At 40.1% G+C, this 12,902-nt stretch overlaps 1 protein-coding gene across 1 annotated transcript in view; it reads left to right on the forward strand.

The window, feature by feature from the left end:
• FAAH2 (fatty acid amide hydrolase 2) overlaps window positions 1-12,506 on the forward strand; it is a 210,219-nt gene extending 197,713 nt beyond the window's left edge. The window contains 1 exon segment of the mRNA XM_055106172.2: window positions 11,851-12,506. Coding sequence (XP_054962147.1) covers window positions 11,851-12,026 — 176 coding nt within the window. The 3' untranslated portion in view covers window positions 12,027-12,506.
• The last annotated feature ends 396 nt before the right edge of the window (window positions 12,507-12,902 follow it).

Here is a 12,902-nt window from a genome sequence, read left to right on the forward strand (position 1 = left end):
AATGCTAAATGACGAGTTAATGGGTGCAGCACACCAACATGGCACATGTATACATATGTAAAAAACCTGCATGTTGTGCACATGTACCCTAAAACTTAAAGTATAATAATAATAAAATTAAAAAAAAAAAAACAAAGAATAGGATTGCAACCTCTGATTTCTTTTGCTTTACATTTGCTTGGTAAATCTTTCTCCATCCCTTTATTTTGAGCCTATGTGTGTCTTTGCACATGAGATGGGTCTCCTGAACACAGCACACCGATGGGTCTTGACTCTTTATCCCACTTGCCAGTCTGTGTCTTTTAATTGGGACATTTAGCCCATTTATATTTAAGGTTAATAGTGTTATGTGTGAAATTGCTCATCATTGTGATGCTAGCTGTTTATTTTGCCCATTAGTTGATGCAGTTTCTTCATACTGCTGATGGTCTTTACAATTTGGTATGTTTTTGCAGTGGCTGATACCGGTTTTTCCATTCCATATTTAGTGCTTCCTTCAGGAGCTCTTTTTTTTTTATTATTATACTTTAAGTTTTAGGGTACATGTGCACAATGTGCAGGTTAGTTACATATGTATACATGTGCCATGCTGGTGTGCTGCACCCATTAACTCATCATTTGGCATTAGGTATATCTCCTAATGCTATCCATCCCCCCTCCCCCAACCCCACAACACTCCCCAGACTGTGATGTTCCCCTTCCTGTGTCCATGTGTTCTCATTGTTCAATTCCCACATATGAGTAAGAACATGCGGTGTTTGGTTTTTTATCCTTGCGATAGTTTACTGAGAATGATGATTTCCAATTTCATCCATGTCCCTACAAAGGACATGAACTGATCATTTTTTATGGCTGCATAGTATTCCATGGTGTATAGGTGCCACATTTTCTTAATCCAGTCTATCATTGTTGGACATTTGGGTTGGTTCCAAGTCTTTGCTATTGTGAATAGAGCCACTATAAACATACGTGTGCATGTGTCTTTATAGCAGCATGATTTATAATCCTTTGGGTATATACCCAGTAATGGGATGGCTGGGTCAAATGGTATTTCTAGTTCTAGATCCCTGAGGAATTGCCACACTGACTTCCACAATAGTTGAACTAGTTTACAGTGCCACCAACAGTGTAAAAGTGTTCCTATTTCTCCACATCCTCTCCAGCACCTTCTATTTCCTGACTTTTTAATGATTGCCATTCTAAGTGGTGTGAGATGGTATCTCATTGTGGTTTTGATTTGCATTTCTCTGATGGCCAGTGATGATGAGTATTTTTTCATGTGTCTTTTGGCTGCATAAATGTCTTCTTTTGAGAAGTGTCTGTTCATGTCCTTTGCCCACATTTTGATAGGGTTGTTTGTTTTTTTCTTGTAAATTTGTTTGAGTTCATTGTAGATTCTGGATATTAGCCCTTTGTCAGATGAGTAGTTTGCAAAAATTTTCTCCCATTTTGTAGGTTGCCTGTTCACTCTGATGGTAGTTTCTTTTGCTGTGCAGAAGCTCTTTAGTTTAATTAGATCCCATTTGTCAATTTTGGCTTTTGTTGCCATTGCTTTTGGTGTTTTAGACATGAAGTCCCTGTTCATGCCTATGTCCTGAATGGTAATGCCTAGGTTTTCTTCTAGGGTTTTTATGGTTTTAGGTCTAACGTTTAAGTCTTTAATCCATCTTGAATTGATTTTTGTATAAGGTGTAAGGAAGGGATCCAGTTTCAGCTTTCTACATATGGCTAGCCAGTTTTCCCAGCACCATTTATTAAATAGGGAATCCTTTCCCCATTGCTTGTTTTTCTCAGGTTTGTCAAAGATCAGATAGTTGTAGATATGTGGCATTATTTCTGAGGACTCTGTTCTGTTCCATTGATCTATATCTCTGTTTTGGTACCAGTACCATGCTGTTTTGGTACCAATACCATGCTGTTTTGGTTACTGTAGCCTTGTAGTATAGTTTGAAGTCAGGTAGCATGATGCCTCCAGCTTTGTTCTTTTGGCTTAGGATTGACTTGGCGATGTGGGCTCTTTTTTGGTTCCATATGAACTTTAAAGTAGTTTTTCCCAATTCTGTGAAGAAAGACATTGGTAGCTTGATGGGGATGGCAATGAATCTATAAATGACCTTGGGCAGTTTGGCCATTTTCACGATATTGATTCTTCCTACCCATGAGTATGGATTGTTCTTCCATTTCTTTGTATCCTGTTTTATTTCATTGAGCAGTGGTTTGTAGTTCTCCTTGAAGAGGTCCTTCACGTCCCTTGTAAGTTGGATTCTTAGGTATTTTATTGTCTTTGAAGCAATTCTGAATGGGAGTTCACTCATGATTTGGCTCTCTGTTCGTCTGTTATTGGTATATAAGAATGCTTGTGATTTTTGTACATTGATTTTTGTATCTTGAGACTTTGCTGATGTTGCTTATCAGCTTAAGGAGATTTTGGGCTGAGACAATGGGGTTTTCTAGATATACAGTCATGTCATCTGCAAACAGGGACAATTTGACTTCCTCGTTTCCTAATTGAATGCCCTTTTTTTCCTTCTCCTGCCTAATTGCCCTGGCCAGAACTTCCAACACTATATTGAATAGGAGTGGTGGGAGAGGGCATCCCTGTCTTGTGCCAGTTTTCAAAAGGAATGCTTCCAGTTTTTGCCTATTCAGTATATTGGCTGTGGGTTTGTCATAGATAGCTCTTATTATTTTGAGATACATCCCATCAATACCTAATTTATTGAGAGTTTTTGGCATGAAGCGTTTTTGAATTTTGTCAAAGGCCTTTTCTGCATCTAGTGAGATAATCATGTGGTTTTTGTCTTGGTTCTGTTTATATGCTGGATTACATTTATTGATTTTCGTATATTGAACCAGCCTTCCATCCCAGGGATGAAACCCACTTGATCATGGTGGATAAGTTTTAATTGATAGACCACTAGCAAGACTAATAAAGAAGAAAAGAGAGAAGAATCAAATAGACGCATTAAAAAATGATAAAGTAGATATCACCACCAATCCCACAGGAATACAAACTACCATCAGAGAATACTACAAACACCTCTATGCAAATAAACTAGAAAATCTAGAAGAAATAGATAAATTCCTCGACACATACACCCTCCCAAGACTAAACCAGGAAGAAGTTGACTCTCTGAATAGACCAATAACAGGCTCTGAAATTGTGGCAATAATCAATAGCTTACCAACCAAAAAGAGTCCTGGACCAGATGGATTCACAGCCGAATTCTACCAGAGGTACAAGGAGGAACTGGTACCATTCCTTCTGAAACTATTCCAATCAATAGAAAAAGAGAGAATCCTTCCTAACTCATTTTATGGGGCCAGCATCATCTTGATACCAAAGCCGGGCAAAGACACAACCAAAAAATAGAATTTTAGACCAATATCCTCGATGAACATTGATGCAAAAATCCTTAATAAAATACTGGCAAACTGAATCCAGCAGCACGTCAAAAACCTTCAGATGCTCTTTTAAGGCTAGTTTGGTGGTGACAAAGTTTCTCAGTATTTGTTTGTCTTTGAAAGATTTTATTTCTCCTTCCCTTATGAAGCTTAGTTTGTTTGGATGTGAAATTTTGGTTTGAAAACAATTTTCTTTAAGAAAGTTGAATGTTTGCCCCCACTGCCTTTAGGCTTGTAGGGTTTCTGCAGATTAATCCATTGTTGGTCTGTTCGGCTTCCCTTTGTAGGTAACCTGACCTTTCTTTTTGGCTGCTGTTAACATTTTTTCCTTCATTTCAATATTGGAGAATCTGGCGATTAGGTGTCTTGGGGTTGCTCTTCTTGAGGAGTAGCTTAATGGTGTTTTCTGTATTTCCTGAATTTGAATGTTGGCCTGTCTTGCTAGGTTGGGGAATTTTCCTGGATAATATCCTGAATTGTGCTGTCTAACTTGGTTCCATTCTCCCCATCACCCTCAGGGACCCCAGTCGATCGTAGGTTTGTTCTTTTCACATAGTCCCATATTTCTTGGAGGCTTTGTTTTTTTCCTTTTCACTCTTTTTTTTTCTAATCTTGTAATCTTGCCTTATTTCAGTAAGGTGATTTTCAGTCTCTGATATCCTTTCTTCCACTTGATCTATTTGGCTATTTTTACTTTTGTATGCTTCACGAAGTTCTCATGCTTTTTTTCAGCTCCATCATGTCATTTATATTCCTCTCTAAATTGGTTATTTAAGTTAGCATTTCCTGTAACCTTTTATCAAGGTTTTTAGGTTCCTTGCCTTGGGTTAGAACATGCTCATTTAGCTCAGAGGAGTTTGTTATTACCTACATTCTGAAGCCTACTTCTGTCAATTTGTCAATCTCATTCTCCATCCAGTTTTGTGCTCTTGCTGGAGAGGAGTTGCAATCATTTGGAGGAGAAGAGGCTTTCTGGTGTTTGGAATTTTCAGTGCTTTTGTGCTGTTTTTTTTCCCTCATCTTCATGTATTTATCTACCTTTGATCTTTAAAGCTGATAACCTTGGATGGGGTTTTTGTGTGGGGTTCCTTTATGTTGATGTCGATGTTGTTGCTTTCTGTTTATTAGTTTTTCTTCTAACAGTCAGGCCTCTCTTCTGCAGGTCTGCTGCAGTTGCTGGACATCCAATCCAGACCCTGTTCTCCTGGGTATCACCAGTGGAGGCTGTAGAACAGCAAATATTGCTGCCTGCTCCTTCCTCTGGAAGCTTTGTCCCAGAGGGGCACCAACCTGATGCCAGATGAAGCTGTCTTGTATGAAGTGTCCTTCGACCCCTGTTGGGAGGTCTCTCCCAGTTGGATGCACAAGGTCAGAGACCCAGCTGAGGTGGCATTCGGTCCCTTGGAAGAGCTGGTGCACTGTGCTGGGAGAATCCCTCTTGTCAGGATTAGTTGTTCTCTTCAGAGCCAGCAGGCCAGAATGATGAAATCCGCTGAAGCTGCTCCCACAGCTACCCCTTCCCCCAGATGCTCTGTCCCAGGGAGATGGTAGTTTTGTCTGTAAGCACCCGACTGTGGCTGTTACCTTTCCTTCAGGGATGCCCTACCCAGTGAGGAAGAATCTAGGGATTCAGTCTGGCCACAGCCAGTTTGCTGTACCCAGCCCAGACCTCCCAGCCTCCTCAGTGCTTTCAGGGGAAAACTGCCTACCAAATCCTCAGTAATGGTGAATGCCCCTCCCCCCACCAAGCTCAATTGTCCCAGGTCAACCTCAGACTGTTGTGCTGGCTGCATGAATTTCAAGCCAGTGGTTCTTAGCTTGCTGGACTCCCTGGCAGTGGGACCTGCTGAGCAACAACACTAGGCTCCCTGGCTTCAGACCCCTTTCCAGGAGAGTGAACAGTTGTGTCTCACTCAGGTTCCAGGTGTCACTGGGGTTCCAGGTGCCACTGGGATATGGAAAAAATATGCCTGCAGCTATCTCAGTGTCAAAACAGCCACCCAGTTTTGTGCTTGAAACTCAGGGCCCCGGTGGTGTAGGCACACAAGGGAATCTTCTGATCTGCAGATTGTGAAAACCATGGGAAAAGCATAGTAACCTAGCTGGGTAGCACAGTCCCTCATAGCTTCCCTTGGCTGGGAGAGGGAGCTCACCCAACTTCCTGTACTTCCTGGGTGAGGCAATGCCCCACGCTGCTTCTGCTCACCCTCCTGTGGGTTGGACCCACTGCCTAACCAGTCCCTACGAGATGAACTGGGTACCTCAGTTGAAAATTCAGAAATCATCCACCTTCTGCGTTGGTCTCAATGGGAGCTGCAGACCAGATCTGCTTGTATTCGGCCATCTTGGCTTCATTCCCTCAATTTTTTTTTTTTTTTTTTTTTTGCTTGTCTGGGAAATATTTTATTTCTCCTTCATTTATGAAAGAGTTTGGCAGGATATAAAATTTTTGGCTGCAGGTTTTTATTTTTTAAAGGAGTTAAAATAGCCCCCAGTCTCTTCTGAGTTTTGGGATTTTTGCAGAGAAGTCCACTCTTAGCCTGATTGGTTTTGTTTTATAGGTGCTTTGATCCTTTTCTCTACCTATCTTTAATGCTTTCTTCTTTATTATTTACTTTAGATAGTCTGATCACTATATACCTTCATAATGTTTATTTTAAATAATATCTCACAGGTGTTCTCTGAGTTTCTTGTATGTGGATATCTTTCTAGCAAGATTAGCAAAATGTTCCTGAATTATTTCCTCACATATGTTTTCAAGGTTGTTTATGTTTTTCTTCCTCTCTCTTAGAAATGCCAATATGTTATAGGTTTTGTTGCTTTACATAATCCCATATTTCACAAAGACTTTGTTCCATTTTTAAAAATTATTTTTTTCTTTATTTTTGTCTGACCAGTTTAGTTTGAGAGACTGATCTTCAATCTCTGAAATTCTTTCTTCTACTTGGTCTAGTCTATTATTAAAGTGTTCAACTTTATTTTGAAATTCCTTAAGTGAATTTTTCATTTCCAGAAGTCCTGTTTAATTTTTTTAAAAAATATATTTATCTCTTCCTTCATATCCTGAATTGCCCTCATATTTTCTTTTTGGTTGGTTTTCAGTCTTGTCTTGGATCTTGTGGAGCATCCTGACAATCCATAGTTTGAATTCTTTATCTGTCATTTCTGAGTTTCCATTTTGGTTAAGGTCCGTTGCTAGAAAGCTAGTTTGACTCTTGTTGATATCACAACATTCAGCTTTTTCATGGTGCCAGATTTCTTATGCTGAGTTCTTCTCATCTGGAGGTATTGTCACTTACTTTTGAAATTTATTTTTGTTCAGATGGTATTTTTCTTTCCCTATTTTTTCTTCCTCCCTCCTGAGAATGTTAGTATTCTGGGTAGAGTCCTTGGCTCTGCTCCTATTTCCTGTGCACTTCTGGGGGCAACTTTTTTTTTTTTTTTTTTTTTGAGACGGAGTTTCGCTCTTATTTCCCAGGCCAGAATGCAATGGCGCACAATCAATCTCAGTTCACCACAAGCTCCACCTCCCGAGTTCAAGCGATTCTCCTGCCTCAGCCTCCCAAGTAGCTGGGATTACAGGCATGGGCATGTGCCACCACACCCAGCTAATTTTGTATTTTTAGTAGAGACGGGGTTTCTCCATGTTGGTCAGGCTGGTCTCGAACTCCTGACCTCAAGTGATCCACCCGCCTCGGCCTCCCAAAGTGCTGGGATTACAGGCATGAGCCACTGCGCCCAGCCACTGGCAACTTTTTTATTGCGCTTTGCACTTTGACCTGCTGGCCAGGGGGTAGCACTTAAGGGTAAGACACAGATGTGGCACAAGCAGATGGGTATTTCATCTCTGTTGTTTCAGGTAATGAGCTAGATCGTGGTGTTCCCAATGCCCTGAGCTTGCTTCTCAACTGTGGCTGGGGAGACACACCTGATCTGATTTGGACCCTTTGTCTTGCCCACAAATACTCCAATGATGACCACAGGCACTAGTCTTGATAGGAGTGGCTGGGGGAACTCCTGGTACAAACACTTAGGCCTCTGCTGGAAGTGAGGGGGATGCACTGCCTTCATGTCCTAAATAGGCAGGAACACAATCTGTTCCCTTTTCACACCCTTGTTGTAGGGCTCATCATGTACACTTCAGATGCACGTTGTTGTCTCTCCAGGCCACAGTGTGTCTGAGAGCCAGGGAGAATGCCTCTCTTGCAACTCTCCATGGGGGTGTTTTTGAAGCAGAATATATTTACTCACTCAACCCAAATACAGACAGTTTTATGGCTCACATCTTCTTTGACATATTAGTGTTGCTGCTTCGTGGAAGGGAGAGGTCTGCCTTTCAGCCCATGTGGTGAGTGTCATTTGTAGTGGTGTAAGCTAGTTAGGTTAGTCTGACCTCAGGTGCCAGGAGGACTGGATAGGTACTAGCTGTGTTAGACTGGGCTAGGTAGCTCACCAGTCTCCAGGCCCCTAGATGGCCAATTGGATGACATTTACGAGTCCTGAAGGGGCTGGACCTGGGTTGAGCCAGCGCAGAGTTCAGTGCTGTCTGTGTAACGGGGAGAGTTGGGTTGGTCCCTGGGTCACTGGCTGAACTCTCAGGCAGGTCAGGCAGACCAGTCAGGTGGTGGGAACCTGAGGGTGGATAACTGGCCTGTGGTTATTGGGCTCTCCAAGGGGCTCTGGGCTGCAGCTGAAATATTCAGTTGGGGGCAAGCCAGCCATACTGTGGACCTTTCATTGGGTAGGGCAAGTCCCCGAAGTTGGAAAAATGGAAAGTGGAAGCTGTGAGGCACGTGGTACACTTACACTTTCCTCCTACAGATGCAGTGTTGGATTTTGTTGTGGGAGGCATGCACAGGTAGGTGCCAGGCCTCCCTACTCTCTCCCTGGCCCAGAGGTGGCAGGGGCAAAGTTAGTGGCAGTGGTGGCTGCAAAATGGTTGGCAGCAATCTGTGGGATTTGGGCTGTCAAAGAAATGCCAAGCCATGGCCACAGTCTTCAAGCAGGGGCAGGGGAAGGTGCACTGGTGACCTGGAGCCTGCAAACCCCATTTGGTGTGAAGCAGTATAAGTGGGGAGTTGTGTGGCATGCAGTAAACCTGTTGCTTCTTTGTACTTCAGCTGTGGTATCTGTGCTGAAGGCTGCAGAAGTGCCTAGCTTTCCCATTTCCTCCCTAGCCCAGGGGAAGGAGGGATGGCATAACTTCTGTTACTTAAACATTGGTTATTTTGATAGTGTCCCATAATTCTCAGACCTTCTTCATTATTTTTTCTTATACTTTCTTTAACTACCTTACCTTTCCTTAAATAATTTTACTTATAACATTCCTTAACTACTTCTGAATTCATTATCGGTCATTTCATAGATCTCTATTTATTCAGGGTCCATAATTAGAGGTTTATTAGTTTATTTTGTGATTTTAAAAAAATTATTTGTAATTTTTGTGTTCTTGTTTTGGTGCCTATGTGTTTGGGTACATGGCCACCTCTTTCAGCCTTTGTAGGTGTTCTTTGGCAATGATAATATTTCAGTATTTATTCTAACCTGGGATTTTGGGTGGACCAACTGATAGCAACCCTGGACAGCTGACCTTGCTCTTGGGTTCTCTAGCTGGGGTGAGCTGCTGCCTATAGTTTGAGGTTGAGTGGAATGGTGAGCTGTGCTTTGTAGTCTGATGAGACAACTAGCTGGGTTTTAATTTGGCAGTGCTGATGGCTATCCTTTGCAATCACCTCTGATCAGATTGCATTGCATGCTGCCTTCCCCAGCAAAACAGTACTGCTGTTTGGAATCTGTAGTCAGTCAGGGCCATGTGCTGGTGCTCTTAGGCTCGAGGAGGTCTCTGGGGTTACTGTTCAGCCACCTGGGACAAGACACATTAGATACTTCCTTTCACAGATATTCATGGATCAGCACTTGCCTTCTGGCTTGAGGAAGCCTTAAAGAGAATATTAAGTGTTAGTGGGATTGTCATACAGTCAGTGGGGTTGGGTGGGGACAGATGCTCTACAGTTGCCTCCAAGCCTGGAAAAGGCTCAAGGAGAGAAATGACATTACATAAGGAAGCTGGCTAGGGACTTCAGCTAAGCAAACTCATGCACTATGGTTCCTGCAGGGCAGTGCTGTTGGCTGTTTTCTATCATTTGGCACCTTCATTGACAAAAGTGAAGAGCCACTGCCAAAATCCATGTGCTCATCATTGTGAACCCCACCCTTTTTCTTTGTTTCTAACTAACCTCAGGTGCCCTAGCTCTGCTGGTACTCCCAATGTTTGTCATGGAATGAGACAAGAGTGAGCTTCCTGTAAAGCACCCCACAATGATGAGGAAGCTGGATATATGTTTACAGCTCTCTTTTCCCCTACAGAAACATGAGCCCAGGGGAATCTTCTTTGGCACTGTTACAGCTTGAGAGAGGGTGATAAGAAATGAAACCATTCCTCTTACCCTTTGAATGCAGCTGTTATCTGTTCTGTGGCTGGAGGGGCTATCTCCCAAATTCAGGGATATTCATGAAAGTATTCTTATCTGCGGATAGTTGGTAGTTGGATTTATGTGACGGGGACTGGAACTGCAGAACTCCTCCTATTCCATTATCTTGCTGACATCACTCTCTTTACTTTCCTCTCAATTTACTTTTAATAAAGGTTTCAAGACAGTTCAATGAAGAATTAATAGTCTTTTCATCAAATGGTTCTAGGACAACTGGATATCTACGTGCAAAAGAATAAAGTTGGAGCCTTTCCACACACCCACCGTATACAAAAACTAATGTAAAATAAATAGGAGACCTAAATGTAAAATCTAAAACTCTAATATTTTTATAAGGAAACATGAGTACATCTTCATGACCTTGAGATAAAAGGTTTCCTAGATACAGCTTCAAAAGCCCAGGCAATAAAAGAAAGCATAATAAATTAGAATTTGCCAAAATTAAAAAAAAAAAAACTATTTCAAAATATAACAATAAAGTAAAAAGGAAAGACACTGACCAGGGGAAAATATTTGTGAATTATATAACGCCTGGGGATTTATATTCCAAACATATGAAAAACTCTTACAACTCAATAATAAGACGGTAACCCAACTTAAAATGCACAATGGATTTCAATAGATATTTCCCTAAAGAAAACATACTAATTGCCCATAAGTGCGTGAGAGAATGGTCAATATAATTACTCATTAGGGAAATGCATATTAAAATCACAAGGAGTTATCAATGCACATTCACTAAAATAGTTATAAACCAAAAGGATAAGGGTTAATGAGCATGTGGAGTAACTGGGACCCTCATACATTTCTGGTAAGACTGTTGTCAAATTGGTGCAGACTCTTTGGAAAACAATTTGGCATTTTCTTAAAATGTTAAATGTAAATTTGTCATAAGACTCAACTATTTCATTCATCTTTATATGTATATATATGCTCAAGAAATGAAAATAAATATTCATACAAAGACATAAACAAATGTGTAATTATATTGCTGATTTTTGCAGCATAATTAGTAATAGCCAAAAGTATTAGTCCAACTGTCCAGTAACTAGTGAATAGATAATCAAAATTTGGTATATTTATTCAATGGAATAATCTTTGTCCATAAAAGAACCATTTATATAAACCTTGAAAACATTGTGCAGAGTGGAAGAAATCAGACACAATATGTTACATATTATATAATTCAATTTCTAGAAAGTGTTCAGAATAGGAAATCTATATGGATAAAAATTTAATTACTGGATACTGGGGATTGGGGGAATAGAGAAATGGAGAGTAATTGCTAATTGGTATGGGGTTTTGGGGGTGGATAATAAAAATATTCTCTATCTAGATTGTGGTGATACTTGCACAATTCTGTAAATTTATTAGCAATCATTAAACTGTACATTTGAAACGGGGAATCTTATTTTATATAAATTATGCTGCAATAAAGTTTTATAACAGCATGAATGAGGTAAATAATGACAAATCACAACTCTAGATTAGTGTGAAGTGATATTACAAAATGTTTATAGCTTAAAAGAAAATCCATATATTTAAGAATATATTATTCTACTTTATAATTTACTCTGATTTTTCTGAAAGTGCTATGGAAAACAAATTAGAAATAACATCATGTGAAAGAACTTTAGGCTATTATTCACACTTCCTGCATTCAGATCTCAATTACAGCTTTTGCTAGCCAAGTGATCTTGGATATGTTATCCAACTTCTCTATTCTTCAGTCATTTCATCAGAAAAATAGTGATAATTAATAGCTTCTATATTATGAGCTTGTTGTGATGTCAAATATTTAATACAGATAAAGTTCCTAAATATTATTAAGTCCTAAGTAGATAGTAAATTATAATTATAAATTTTTACCTATTTATTATTGGTAAAATAATTGAAAAAATACGTTTTCAGGAACAGGTCTTGATTTCTCACTTATTTTGTTTGTTTTCTTTAGGTGTCTTCAGTGCCCTGGGTTTGCCTGTGACCCAATGCCCACTGGGACTGAATGCCAAAGGACTCCCTTTAGGCATCCAGGTTGTGGCTGGACCCTTTAATGATCATCTGACCCTGGCTGTGGCCCAGTACTTGGAGAAAACTTTTGGGGGCTGGGTCTGTCCAGGAAAGTTTTAGGAGGACCTTCTGCAAGGTTAATATGTGTGTGTGTGTGTGTGTTCGTGTGGTGGTGTTTCTATTAATTGGGTGAAATCAAGCACCAGCAGACAAGCAGAGAAACAACTGGGGAATTTATTGACTCATTTAGTTATTCTTTCTACTTTTATTTCCTTCTCTAACTGTTGGTCTTACTAAAATGGTAATATTTGCTTCTTGCTTTTATGTTACTGGAAAATTAGGACATGTAAATGGATAAGTGCAATAAAGTTTCCTAAATGCTGGAATCGTGTCTGCTTTGGGTACAGCAGGGAAATTAAAGAAGGGAATGTCCAGTGCTAATGAGGGGATCTTAAGAAACTTTAGAGAAGAGATGTTGCTGAAACTGACAAATGGAGAGTTACGTGTTTTCGAGGCAGGCCATTAAGTAAGGGAATTCCATTTAGAAGAAGCTACAGTGAAGAAGGCAAGGACATGCTGCTGTAAGTTAGTATGGCTGGCGGGGAACTGGAGGGGGGTATGTAAGTAATGAGACCATGGTAAGGAAAGCTCTTCCAATATCCCCCAAAAATGTTTTATAATTTTGTTCACTAAGAGATCCTAGAAGCAACAGGTCCTAGAACAACATTACACGTATGATTATATATATTATATAATCATATATATGTTATATATCATATATCATATATATAATCATATATATAATGGATTTAGAAAGTCATTGTTTTGAAACCATCAAATAATACTTAATTCATACATAGCTCATCAATGGATCCTAAAACCACTGGATAAAAGTTTGACAAACAGAATATTTTTAGTCTCAAAATATCTTTTCACTTACCACTGATTAATTTCAAGAGTGGGGAATATTACCTGTAGAGTGCAAATATATGGTAG

This window comes from Pan paniscus, chromosome X (genome assembly GCF_029289425.2).
Source record: "Pan paniscus chromosome X, NHGRI_mPanPan1-v2.0_pri, whole genome shotgun sequence".
NCBI classification, from domain to species: Eukaryota; Metazoa; Chordata; class Mammalia; order Primates; family Hominidae; genus Pan; species Pan paniscus.